The 14,533-nt window shown below is 39.2% G+C and overlaps 1 protein-coding gene across 1 annotated transcript in view; it reads left to right on the forward strand.

Moving 5' to 3' along the window:
- Window positions 1-3,782: 3,782 nt before the first annotated feature.
- The window catches only part of pgm2 (phosphoglucomutase 2), a 43,837-nt gene continuing 33,086 nt past the window's right edge, over window positions 3,783-14,533 (forward strand). The window contains exon 1 of the mRNA XM_060916683.1: window positions 3,783-3,952. Within this exon, the coding sequence (XP_060772666.1) occupies window positions 3,875-3,952 (78 nt within the window). The 5' untranslated portion in view covers window positions 3,783-3,874. The remainder of the gene's footprint in view (window positions 3,953-14,533) is intronic.

Genomic DNA, 14,533 nt, shown 5'->3' on the forward strand with positions numbered 1-14,533 from the left:
TTATGTCCCTGTCTGCTATTATAGGTGTATTATGAGCAGCTGACCTTGCTTCTGCTTATATCTGTTCCTGGACTTTTGCCTGTGGAGGTTATTCTGATCTATGAGTGGCCTTTTGGAATATGAAAACCTGTTTGGAACCTGCGTTTTGATTTTTTGAGGACTGTAAATATTTCAGTGAGTGACTTTGAACCTGAAAACCAGTTTGGAGTTTTTTGCTTTCTTGAGCTGTTTTGTTTGATTTTGTGGGCTGGATGGATCCAGTGCCAAACCATTAAACTGCAAACATTTTGGAATGGTGTGGTACCTCTCCTACTAATGGTGGTTTGTTGTACTGGCAGGCTGGAAGTGGATGGTTAAAAAAAAAAAACACTCAGGTGTAAATCTACGAGTTCAGTGAAATGTACAAAAATGATATGTACTGACATGTAATTTAGTTCAATTTAATGATGTGCAATTTAGTTGTATGTATAAAATGATACAAATACACTGGCATCCTACTCATCCTGGCAGCTCAAAGATGTAATTTAAGAATTAAGTGTGCTACTTTTCTTACTGTCACATGTGTGTTTGTGTGTGTGTGTGTGTGTGTGTGTGTGTGTGTGTGTGTGTGTGTGTGTGTAACTTTTCTGGATGGATCCAGCGCCAATCTATTGAACTGCAAGCATTTTTCTGCTCTGCCTTTGTTGACTGAGAACTAAAATAAATGTCAATCTGATCTGCATTTGGGTCTCTGTCAGTGAAGGCCTTACAATAACACTAAAGCTTTTCCGGTTTATGTTCTGTATGTTTGAATTTGGTGTTGGCTCGGCCCGCCTGGCAAATTTCAAAAGTCAATGTGGCCCCTGAGCCAAAAAGTTTGCCCACCCCTGTCCTAGTCTCACCCTCAGATGGAGCGTCTAATATATTTTGCACACTTTTCTGGCCACAAGCTTCAGAATGATGAAGGTTGTTATCTGATTGGCTCTCCACGCTTCCACACTTTTCAGCAGGAAAATAATCTTTTGGACACAACTCGTTGAGGTCTCACCACTGTGATGTTTTTGAGAATAAACAGTTAACAGGTTTTTAGTCAGTTGGTTACTTGGGATGGCAGGAGGACACTGAGGTGTTTCTAAACTAGAGCGGCAGCTACAGTTATCGACAGTCCATAATTATCGACACCTTTTCAGATTTACCAATAAAAAACAATTTTACAAAGGTGAGTTTCAGTTACAACAATTATTATCGGTTAATTAATCAACCGGAAGACCTGCCTCGCCCTTTGATCTTGTCGTCTGATGACACAGCTCGTTACCTGAGATGGAATTTTTTTAGCGTGATCAACAAGTTGAGGAAAACCCGGACGTTATCATCGCAGGTAAGCATGGTGGAAAGATCATGGACATGTTTTACTGATCAAATTCACCGATATTTCATGATCTCCTTGTTGAAACCTACTGTGTTTCTTACTCTTTCATTTGACAGTCACCATTTTGTAACTAAACGTGCGTTTGAGATTCACGTGAGGTGTCGATAATAGTGATCACTTTCACCAGTGTCCACCATTATCGACACCCTGTGGAATTAAGTGACATTTACAACTGTTATGGATCGATCTTTGCATAACATTGTTAAAGTAGATGAAGTACTTTAAAAAAATAAAAGCGCTGTGATTTAGAATAAAAATGTTCTGATTCATAACAGAATGGAATGTTTGTAGAGTATTTGGAGTCCGATTGCAATAAATAGAATTAGAGCAGAATTAAATTCCTAGCGTATAAAAAATTACATGCTTGAAATATTCAGATTTTTCTATTCCATTTAGAATTTTTTTTTTACAGTTTGTTGTAAATATCTACCACATATTACAATATCAGTAGACATTTTATATTTTTAGATGTAAATTTAAAATCTCAATTCAAAAAAAAAAAAAATCGACCTGGATTTTCATGGGGTTAAAATGTCAATTGCCTGTTTACAAAACTAGAAATTAATACAAACAACAATGAATGATTAACAAAATGTGATCTACGAAAATACTTAGAAAGTGGGTAGAAAGTGGAACAAAAAGATTTTCTGACAGGTTAAATATTATTAGTTCATTTATTTACAAACATTTACTTCCTCATTTACATAAGCAACGACATCGATATATTTATATAAAATATATTTTGTACTAAATATAAGTCTCTGTAAAACAAATTTTAAAAAAAAAACATGTTTTGTTAACTTAACACATTATTATTATTATTATTATTATTATTATTATTATTATTATTAAATAATCATCTGGATGTCGATAACTGTGGACAAAGGTGTTGATTATTGTGAAATGGTGTTGATAACTGTGGACAAAGGTGTCGATAAATGTGGACAAAGTTGTCGATAATTGTGGAACAGTGTCAATAACTGTGGACAAAGGTGTCGATAATTGCGAAATGGTGTCGATAACTGTGGACAAAGGTGTCAATAACTGTGGACAAAGGTGTCGATAATTGTGGAACACTGTCAATAACTGTGGACAAAGGTGTCGATAATTGCGAAATGGTGTCGATAACTGTGGACAAAGGTGTCGATAATTGTGGAACAGTGTCAATAACTGTGGACAAAGGTATCGATAATTGCGAAATGATGACAATAACTATGGACAAAGGTGTCTAACTGTGGACAAAGGTGTCAATAATTGTGGAACAGTATCAATAACTGTGGACAAAGGTGTTGATAATTGCAAAACGGTGTCAATAACTGTGGACAAAGGTGTCGATAACTGTGGACAAAGTTGTCGATAATTGTGGAAAGGTGTCGATAACTGTGGACAAAGGTGTCGATAACTGTGGACAAAGGTGTCGATGATTGTGGAACGGTGTTGATAACTATGGACAAAGGTGTCGATAATTGTGGAAAGGTGTTGATAACTGTGGACAAAGGTGTCTAATTGTGGAACAGTGTCGATAACTGTGTACAAAGGTGTCAATAATTGTGAAACGGTGTCAATAATTGTGGACAAAGGTGTCGATAACTGTGGACAAAGGTGCCGATAATTGTGGAACGGTGTCGATAACTGTGGACAAAGGTGTTGATAATTGTGGAATGGTGTCAATAACTATGGACAAAGGTGTCGATAACTGTGGACAAAGGTGTTGATAATTGTGGAATGGTGTCGATAACTACGGACTAAGGTGTCGATAATTGTGGAATGGTATCGATAACTATAGACAAAGGTGTTGATAACTGTGGAACAGTGTCACGTGATCTGATACGCTAAGTAATCGGGAATCAACTCTTTTTTTTTCCAGTGGAAGTTTGAGTAATTATTCATGCACAATTTACGTACTAAAAGTCTTTTCTACTTTTGCAGCGGCCAAAAGATCATTAAGGTGTCGATAATTGTAACCGCCGCTCTAGCAGTTTGTTACTCAGGTAGATTTTGGAGAGGTATATATGTTTCTTGGAAAATTTTGTTGCGTAATTATTTAAAAAAATAATTATTATATGATAATATAGATTCAAAATGACACATATCATGGCTACAACATAAAAATAACACAAAATTATCATACAATTATTAGTATGACAGTATCTTTTACTTTATCAACTGGCTCGCTCTCCTCAGAACCTACGAGCCAATCACATTGCAGCCTCAGCTTCTTTCTGTAACACGTCATCAACACAGAGGCTGCGCTCCAAACAGCTCTTCGATTCCTATATCAGTGCACTATGTCGGACTTGAATTAATAACTTGGACACCCTACCTAGTGTACTATGAAGTTACAAACGGAGCCGTTTGGTATCGAGCGGATTGGAGTGAAAACTAACTGAGTTCGAGCAGAGCGGTGGATGTGTGAGAGTTGGATCGGTTTAGCGGGTTGTGTTATTAGTCAGAAAAACAAGCAAAATGTCGGAGAACGGGGTGGAAAGTACTGGAGATGCGACTCTGGATGATGCTGTTCGACAGTGGTTAGAGTTTGATAAGGTGAGCAGAGTTATATTTTATATAAATTAAGTTTACGTATATATTAGCTAGTCTGAATGGATTTTGCTAGCTGGTGGAAGTGAGGCTGAATCTCAAACAGCGTCGTGTTGGTTGTTTATGTATACTCTGTAGGGTGTAACGTAATTGACACTTCGACTAGATTTAGTGCGCTATATGTATAATACGGTTCATTTAGGATACGGCCCAAGATAGCAGTCTGTTGGCGAGCTGATGGTTCACTGATTTGCTCGCGTTTCAGTGTTTTGGCTGAGCTATTTAAGGATTAAAAGAATGTTTGTTTGATTATTCCCAAGCTAATACATGTATCGAAAGTGAAAATGCTGTTATAGCTAACTAAGCTAACACACAGAAATAGGAAGTTGTAACTTGGTTAATAACAGCAGCTCTTTTTTTTTTTTTTAACAAAGTTTCATCCTTAAAATGTTGACTCTGAATCCGAATCAGAACCGAGTTTTTTTTTTTTTTGCCAAGTCTGTTCTCACATGCAAGGAATTTGCTTTGGTGACTTGATTGTGTGTACAGACAGCAAAATATTTTCCAAATTATGAGCAAGTTTAAGTGTTCCTGGTGTGTTTAAATGTGCTTTAGGAGTCAGTGATGTGCGAGTCCTGAGTGAATCATTCTCATGAACGAATCATTTTGATGAACCGGTTCGCAAGTGACTCTGGATCCAACTTTACTTAATTATTCGTGTTATTAGTTTACAAGTGTTGTAAAATCTTAAGTCTGGCAGTTTTTATCTTTTCGAATTCTTCCAGAAAGTCTTTTTTTTGTCCTGTAGAAGTGTGTTTCTGAGAAATTGTATACTTTGTGCCAGTGATTTGCATGAGTCAGATTTCTGAAACGGATCATTTGAGCTGGAACAAATCCACAAGTTCCATGGAAACTTGACGGTATGAAATGTCATCTTAGGATCTGATGTCCAGTTTGTCAAGTCCAAGACCAGAACTAGTCAAGATCGAGGCCGAACGTTTAATTCATTCGAGCACTGCTTCCATGAGTGCAGTGTTTTCTGTACAGTGGTGCTTGAAAGTTTGTGAACCCTTTAGGGCTGAGCGATATGGCTGAAATCTGTATCACGATATAAGTAGAGCTGGGAATCGATTCAAATTTCAAGAATCATTCCGATTCTAAAGATTAAGAATCGATTCTTTTCGATTTTTTTTGGATTAAGAATCGATTCTTTAAAATTCTATCCGATCCGATTCAGGTTAGTGTTCTTTAAAAAAAAATCTTTAATTTCATGACTATGTCGCAGTGGCGTGCAGCCAGGTTTTTTTTTTTTTCAGGGAAGCCAGAAATAAAGAACTATCTATTTATTTTCTATTTTTGTTAACTACTTTTAACTTTTAAAACATTCAGGGGATGAACAAATGCATTGTGACTTCAAACAATATTGTTGCCAACCTACATACTCAGCAGGCTTTCGTCTAAACAGGGGAACAGGGGTGCTGCGCCCTCTTACTCTCAGCGTGCGCCCCCTTACCGACTCCTTGAAAACATCCCAGCAACACTACGTGACAATGTGTCTGATCATCAAATACGTTATAATTGCTCCAAAAATATTCCAATCATAGTAGATACCAGAGGTGGGACAAAGTCACTAATGTGCAAGTCACAAGTAAGTCTCAAGTCCTACCACTCAAGTCCGAGTCAAGTCACAAGTCAAGGCACTTTTGACCAAGTCAAGTCCAAGTCTCATTTTTTTCCAAGTCCCTAACAAGTCACCATTTATTCTACAGGCAATCAACACATTTTTGATCACAAATGTATTACCTCTCCACACTGCAGTGTATGTCCTCCTTTGCCAGTCACCTTGGATAAAAATGTCTGCTAAATGTAATGTCAATGATTCATAGAGTCAGCACAAGTAACTACAGTACACCCATTCTTTTCCGTTTTAAAATGTTTTAGAGCTTGTGCCCCAAGACAATCAAAGAATCTCAGGAGACAATGATTAGTTAGTTAACGTTAGTAAAGCATCCTAAATTTTCAGTGAGTTTAGTTTGAGTGAGTCAGTGTACATCTGAGGCTAAGGGTGTGAGAATGAGTGAAAGTATGACCATTTCCTTACATTTTTTTATTGGAAAATTAGTGAGAAATTAAAACAAAATTCTAAACAAAACTAGTACTGGTACTGTGTAACAAAAATCATTTTCTTTTCATTTAATTCATGTCATTTTTCACATAAAAATGCTTTTCATGTGCATTTTAAGACATGAAACTCAAAGTCCAAGCTAACAGATGATCTGTGTACTTTTAGAATCAAAGAATGGTTTTCCTTCTGAAGTTAGGCACTGTCCCAACATACAACATGACATGCCTTTAACACAATACAACATGACATGAGTACGTTTGTGTGTGTGAGAGAGACCAACTAACTGACAAAAAATTCCGGAAATATCTGTTCTCCACTACTGAGAGAGGGATGTTGCATCCAATGACCAAATCTGTTAGTATTGAATTTGTGATGGCTTTTTGTTGTGGGTGGGTAGCATTGTACTGTCTGTCTTTTGCAGTAAGGAATCCAGAAATGGACGGCTGCTCTGTCTCTCTTGGGATGATCTTGTTCTTCAGATATTCTGCAAATCTAAACAAGAAAAAAAAATGTAAAATTAGTAGGCCTACTTGTTTTCTGTTTTTAATCATGTAGACATTAACATGTTTTTATCATTTTCAATATCAAAGTCTGAGTTCATTTAATCTGAACATATTTGTTTATACACAGTATAATGTTTAATACAAGCCAGCCAGGATGTTCCCTTAAGCAGTTTAGCTAGATCACAATGCATTCACTAAACACTCGCTAAAATATCGGTAGCCTCAGTAAACACAGAACGTTGTGACGATGTAGCCAGAATCAGAGTCCTCTAGGGCTCTGGCCAGAATGTGAGAATGAAGCCCTGGCAACATTCTAGAGAGCCGTATAATAAAGTAGAATAAACAGTTGTTGTGAATTTCAGAATGTTCAGCGGAATCCTCCAGATCCAAGTTGCGTGCTTTTGGCGAATTTGGTTTCTTGCCAGAGACTAATAAATGCACTGGTAAAGCCACGCTATGTAGAGGCATTGTGTGCCCTGTCGTTTGGGTAAAAGACTGTGGGATAATGCTTCGTGTCGGAGTAGGCTACACTCCAATTTGTCGGGATGTACTGCGCTACAAAACGTCAGCTGAGCTTACATTTTACATAGCCCAAATGGCCCATTATTCACATTGCCTACATGACACCAGAGAGAGGAAGAGAATAGAATGTCTCTGATGACACGTAATCCCAGCACTAATAACACACATCGCACAGCGTCCACGACTTGGTGCAGTATGTAGCAAACAGTTAAACGCCTGGTTTAACTTGCATTGCTTGTTATCTCGTCTCAGTGGTTTAAATGCCTTCATGACAAGCACTGACTTTCCCATTGCAAAGAGCGAACTTCTGTTTTACATACTTAGTTTGCAGCCTGGGTAACTGTTTATTTGATTCACGTTTTATCCTTTGCTGTCCGGTTCTTATCATAAGTCTGTGTCGTTCTGACCAGAGCCTTTATAACAATCTTGTAAACGTTCTCTGCTCTGACCAAATCACCACCTTCTGGCTATGCCTTCCCAATGTGTGTTAACTGGTAGCCTAGCCCACATAATCTAACACTAGACTGAACACAAAAGCAATCCAATAAAAAAAATCTACTTCACTATTTTATATTCAGCAAAGCAAAACAAATCCTTGACAGCGTTAATACATTAACACATTCCACTTCTAGCCACCAACTAGCCTGTACAGATTCTTGCTAGCTGTAGCCTAGCTTTGTTACTTACTTGTCCTTATGCAGCCTCAGGTGACGAGCGAAGTTTGATGTGGTTGACTGGCTGTCCGAAATTGTGGCTCCACATGTTCTGCACGTAGCAATGCGTTTGCCATCTGTATTGGAGTATTCTTTAAATCCAAAGGAAATTACGCGGGGAATCATGTTTTTATCCGTCCGTTCATCATTCAGCGTCCTCGTTGCCCATCACCGTTTGGTTTTTCATTTGAACCAGTTGAAGTGCTTGAGTGACACCTAGTGCTAGTGGATTGAGCTGCCGTAGCCTAGGACAAGGAGCTACACCGCATTCAAATAATGAGTGTGCTTGGATTCAAAATCGAGGGGGGGGAAAGAATATTTATACCTGATACGCCAAGTCACTGCAAGCTAAAACTGTCAAGTCCAAGTCAAGTCTCGAGTCAACAGCGTGCAAGTCCGAGTCGAGTTGCAAGTCATTCCTCATCTAGGGATTTCAAGTCTCAAGTCATCAAAATGGTGACTCGAGTCCAAGTCACATGACTCGAGTCTACATGTCTGGTAGATACACCGCCAGACGGTGCAAAAACAATCCGAATTGGCGTTTTCCAGACTGAGGCGCCATGTTGTTTAGTTGTTTACTTGTCGCGGCTGCTCTCGCGGGATTTGACATGGGTTCCATACAAGGTCAGCTGACTTGTAGCGCGAGATTTCTCGAGACTGAATGACCTTTCACCCACCGGCGCGGGAGCTTTTGACAGAAGTAGTTCGCGAGTTGTTTTTGTTGACACTTGGGCATTTAAAGATGTCATCCTGCGGCACGAAGCGGAAGAAAGCCAAAGACTGTCCGGGGCAGAAGATGATTAGGCCAAATAAAAAAAAAAAAGTGTGTTTCCGGTAACCCGACCGATCGAGAATTTCTGCGTCGAAATTGCCGACCGTAAAGTTATTACAAATTTCCCTCGATATTTTAGTGTAAGCGGCGTTAGTTTGTCATAATTTTTTGTTTCAACGCATTCAAGTTGTGAAAGACACGATAAAAAGTAAAATGTTTCGCCACTTCTATCAGCCCTCCTGCATAAACTGAGCCGAGCCGCCATTTTGAATCCTCATTCAAGGCTGTAATGCAAATTGCTTCCTTTCCAGTATACAAGTGCACTTCCATGGCAGGGAAAAACACTACATTTTGCCGCCTATGTAGTCCCCTATTTATACAAATAGGAGTCATTCAGGATTCAGCCATGTTTTTGCTCGACCCAAGTTCTACAGTAGGCTAGGCGAGGCCGTCTGCTTTTAATGGAAGTAGCCTAGCCTAGGACATTATTTTCACGTTATTTCTTGATGAGGTGTTTTCACGTTATTACATGAAAATGTCATGAAATATCGCTTCCGTAGATCATAACTCGAACTCTCGCGATATTTTTTTTTTATTCGTTTAAAGATTTAAAACGCTTATTTTATTATGATGTGTGGTATAAAGGATTCTGTGCCAAAATACTATTTTGTAAGATGTTTACTTGTGTTAATTTTTTCGAACAAAATAAAAAAAAAAAAACTTTCCTACCCACCGACCTTATTTTAGTATTTCATGTTACCAGAAACACACTTTTTTTTTTTTGGCCTTACTTCTTTCTTTTTCAATGTTGACAGACAATTTGTTACAATTTCCCCCTCAGATAGCCTCAGAATGTCCCATTGGAGCATTTTTCAAAGGCTTTGCACGGCGGGGGGGGGGACAACCGGCACCATCCCCCCCCCCCCCCCCCCTTCGCTCCCTCGCCATGGTGAGCGCCCTCATACTAAATTTTTCTAGAAAAAACCCTGCTCAGAATGGACGAGGAACGCAAAAATTTTAACAGCAAATCATAAGTATTTGTATTTACTGATGGCTGTAAGACTGGTTAAAATGGTAAGGGTCAATCCACCTCCAGCTGGGACACCAACCAATGCATTATTTGACAATAAGAATTCACCCAAAAGCTGTTGCAACCAAATGCATTATTTTTATTAATCAATATAAAAAAGACCTCTCAATCAATGTAACATGAAACATAAGAAACTGTAAATAAGAACATAAATAACCTGTAAATACAAAAGAACATAACATAAGAACATAAGAGCCTGTAAACAAAGTATAACACTTTCACCTTTTATGCTATGAGATCGTGCTGAATTGGCTGGCAGTGTTAAACTTTCTTTCAGCTTCATTTGCTGTCCTGTTTGTCCTGTGGACGGCTTGATCCCTGGGTGATGTCGTTGCAAGTGCTTGTTCAAGTTCGTCGTATTTCCAAAATACTTCACTTCGATTTGACACAACTTGCAAACGGGATTGGTTTTGTCGAGCGCATCTGTGTCTTTTTCTTTTCGGAACCCGAAATATCTCCAGACTGGAGCCTTGAGAGACGGCGGTGTTTTCAGAAAGTTTTCGCTAACTCTATCACTACTCTCCGACGCCATGTTTGTTTGAGGTCATACACTGCGGGGTCACACACCGAGTGCGCCCGCGAGAATTCGATGACGTGACGGGGGTCACTGAGGGAAATGTTCGTGGTGGAAAAAATTTACTAAAAATAAAAATTAAAATAAAAAAATCGGTCTTTGAACATACGAATCGATCCTAAGTAATTAATATGCGAATCGATCCAGAATCGGAAAATCGATTTTTTTTGAACACAGGCCTAGATATAAGTGTTTCATATTGGTCGATATCGATAATTATTGAAACATTTTATGACCTATTTAAAATAAGGACCAGGAGGGAACAATACTAAATTCAAACATTTATTTTAAACTTAAACTTCCTCTGACAGCCAATAAGCAAGGAATGTCAACACGCATGTTCAATGTTACGATCACAACGAAAACTGAGCAATTATCAGTAATAAAGTGCTTAAAAAACTCAAGTGTTATAAAAACATGAGCAAAGTGTTAAATGTAAACATAGCAAAACCTGCTATGTGAGAAGGACTGTCATATTTTTAATTTTTTTACTGCAAGTTTAGTGCAAAAAAAGTTCACCCTCTGGTGAATAACATTTAAAAACATAAATAAAAATATGCAGTGCTTTATAAACATACAAGAAATTGAGTGAAACTGAGGTAGACTTAGACTATTCTTAAACTATTCAAGTATATTTTCATTGACGGTTTAATAAAATAAAAATAGTGTTTTGTAAACATAGAAGAAATTAAAGTAAAACTGAGGTAGACTTAAGACTTTACATCTGTAACATCTGACCTTACTGACTTTATCCACAATTTCCTCGCTCGTTCCGGCACTCATCTTTTCTTGGCCACGCTGTTTCTGGAAAAAAAAAATAAACACGACCACGAGACAACGAGATGGCGCAACCAAACGCGATACTGTTACATGATTGGCTATCAGCGTGTCACTCCCTATGCGTTGCTAGGCACCAGAGGACGAGTGCCTTTGCTCATGCAACCAAGCTTGCTTCGCAACAACAGTTGATTGAAAGCGGACCTAAACCAGAGAGGGCTCTGGCTAACGCTTGTTTCTTGAAGAAAAAAAAAACATTCTATCGAAACGTTCTATCGAACACATTTTCTATTGATATCAAGTATGTGTCTATCGCGATACGTATCATTATCATTTTATCGCCCAGCCCTAGAACCCTTTAGAATTTTCGATATTTCTGCATAAATGTGACCTAAAACAACATCAGATTTTCACACAAGTCCTAAAAGTAGATAAAGAGAACCCAGTTAAACAAATGAGACACAAATATTATACTTGGTCATTTATTTATTGAGGAAAACGATCCAATATTACATATCTGTGAGTGGCAAAAGTATGCGAACCTTTGCTTTCAGTATCTGCTGTGACTAGGGTGACCATTTCCATAACACCAAAAAGGAGGACATTATTTGGATGGGGGGTCTGGGGGCCCTCCCCCAGAACATTTTGTATTTCTTAGATGCAATTTCCTGCATTCTAATCAATTTTAGGGTGAATAATGGCAAATCCCATCTGATTCATAGGCCTCAAATTTTTATGTAAACCACAGTGGCAAGATTGAGAATGGATTATTTTTATGCGAGTCACTCAAGTTTGGTGAAATCAACATCGCAATTTTGTAGGGTTAAACAGGGGCTTCAAAGTTTGGGAGAATAGCAGGGTGCAAATAATTTACAGCAGGGCGCAAAATGGTAAAATGTCAGACATAATGCACGCAAAGCGTGCAGGGAGATAGATAGATAGATAGATAGATAGATAGATAGATAGATAGATAGATAGATAGATAGATAGATAGATATGCATGCAAGTACGAATTTTTCATGGGGCGGGATGGTTTGGAACAGGCCATCTAAAATTGGGATAACATTTACCCGGGACGGGTATTTGAGGCGGGTCGTCTAGCTTAAGCTTGATTAGCGTTGTTACGCACGCCAGTGTTTCCCACAGAAATTTTGGAGACTATGGGGGAGGCGCGGGGGTTGTTTAAAATTGAGTGATATGTTAAATATTAAGTTATTACTGAAAAACTATTGATTAAAAAAACAGACACTGAGAAATGGTCCTATAAACAACTTTACCAATATAAAAGATTACCAGGACTACAAAAATGCAGAAAAATAGGCTTTACTTATCCAAATGCACCTGTTGGTTTTAAAGTTAAAGTGCACAGAACCTCACAGCACAACATGAAGTTACCTTAAAATATAATATAAATGCCTCAGCTTTCATGTAAGAAAAAAAACCTATTAATACTAGTACTGTGTGCAGGCAGTCTCTCCTGAAGACTAAATTAAACAATAATTATAAACTAATAAAATAAATGGCTCAGGCTTCATAGAAGAAAAAAACAATTTGAACAGAATCTCACAGTATGATGCTGAAGCTGCCTAAACAATGGAAAATAAAATACCATTTTGGCAAAAACGTTGGCATCCATTAATTTCTTGTATTAAGTAAAAAAATATGTTGCCAGATACTGCTGACGTTTTACAGCCCAAAATATGTTCAAAACCCGCCAAAATGCACTTAAAACCGCCCAAATTGGGCGGGAAACCGCGCAATCTGGCAACACAGGCAGCAGTAATGGCTGCACTCATGTCGAGGATGTAAACACAGTTGACGCGGCAACGGACATACATGACATAGTGGATGTAATTTATGTTCACAACTTTTTTTGCTGTCAGAAATATTTAATATTAAATTGTGTGACTCGACTGACAATAGCCGGCGGCATAACGAGCCGCCGCCGGTGACCGGCTACTTTTGAGACCGCTGGTTAAAGATTATGATTGTGGGGAAAAAAGAGTAAGGTCAAAGCATTCATAGTATTTATTATAATTCATGTATTAGCTCTTAATTGGCTAGAACACACAGTATTTATATTTATTAAAAACATTGTGGAGTTAACAAACCACTGAAATTAAACTTAAGGTGCTGAGTACCAAAAAGCACAACATTTGTAGATTCTCAAAGAACAAATAGGCAACATAACCAGCAACATTTATAAAACGTTTTAAAGCATTCATAGTATTTATTATAATTCATGTATTAGCTCTTAATTGGCTAGAACACCATATTTGTCTCATCTCATCTCATTATCTGTAGCCGCTTTATCCTTCTACAGGGTCGCAGGCAAGCTGGAGCCTATCCCAGCTGACTACGGGCGAAAGGCGGGGTACACCCTGGACAAGTCGCCAGGTCATCACAGGGCTGACACATAGACACAGACAACCATTCACACTCACATTCACACCTACGCTCAATTTAGAGTCACCAGTTAACCTAACCTGCATGTCTTTGGACTGTGGGGGAAACCGGAGCACTCGGAGGAAACCCACGCGGACACGGGGAGAACATGCAAACTCCACACAGAAAGGCCCTCGCCGGCCCTGGGGCTTGAACCCAGGACCTTCTTGCTGTGAGGCGACAGTGCTAACCACTACACCACCGTGCCGCCCCACCATATTTGTATTTATTAAAAACATTGTGGAGTAACAAACCACTGAAATTAAACTTAAGGTAGATATAGTAGATGTGCATTTGCACTGTCATCCATATCCTAACAAGTTAAGTTGTGAGCAGCTGGTCTACCGGACAGACTCGTGTTTCCAAGTCCCAGCCAGGGCCAGGGGGGCAGGGCACTAGGCATGTGCCAGGGCACTAGGCATGTGCCAGGAAGATCATCAAAGGATAGAGCGCAACGCGTTCTAGAACGCAACGCCTCGCAGTGCGGAGTTCGCATTGCATGCCAAAAAACATCGAGCCATCGACTCTTTATTGTAGATAACTAGTGTGCAGCACAGATCTGCAGTTTCCCTACAAAACGTTATTCTAGAACTCTGCTCTTCCAGTCTGGCAAGTCGATATTATATAATTCCGCTCATCGTCTCTAAAAGGAGGACAAATGTGCGTCCGGCTTGATGCTGCGCCGGGCGCCGGACAAGATATTGAAAAGACGGACGGTCCGGCCTAAAGCCGGACGTCTGGCCACCCTAGCTGTGACCCCCTTGTGCAGCAATAACTGCAACTAAACGTTTGCAGTAACTCAGTACATTTACATGCACGTCCAAATCGAGCTGCTGTCGGTAATCGAGCAAAGGGTCCCAGCAGGGGTGCCAGAGAAATCCAATCCTACATGCACAAGTGAAATCGGGCTATTGTGCAAGGTGCCTTGTGCACCCGAGCCACACGTGGCGCTACACGCCCCATAGTGTTGGTACACTTCCAGTTGTCATCATGAAGAAGAGCTATAGTGTTGCCAGATACTGCTGACGTATTCCAGCCCAAAACATGTTCAAATCCGCTAAAATGC

This window comes from Neoarius graeffei, chromosome 3 (assembly GCF_027579695.1).
Source record: "Neoarius graeffei isolate fNeoGra1 chromosome 3, fNeoGra1.pri, whole genome shotgun sequence".
NCBI lineage: Eukaryota > Metazoa > Chordata > Actinopteri > Siluriformes > Ariidae > Neoarius > Neoarius graeffei.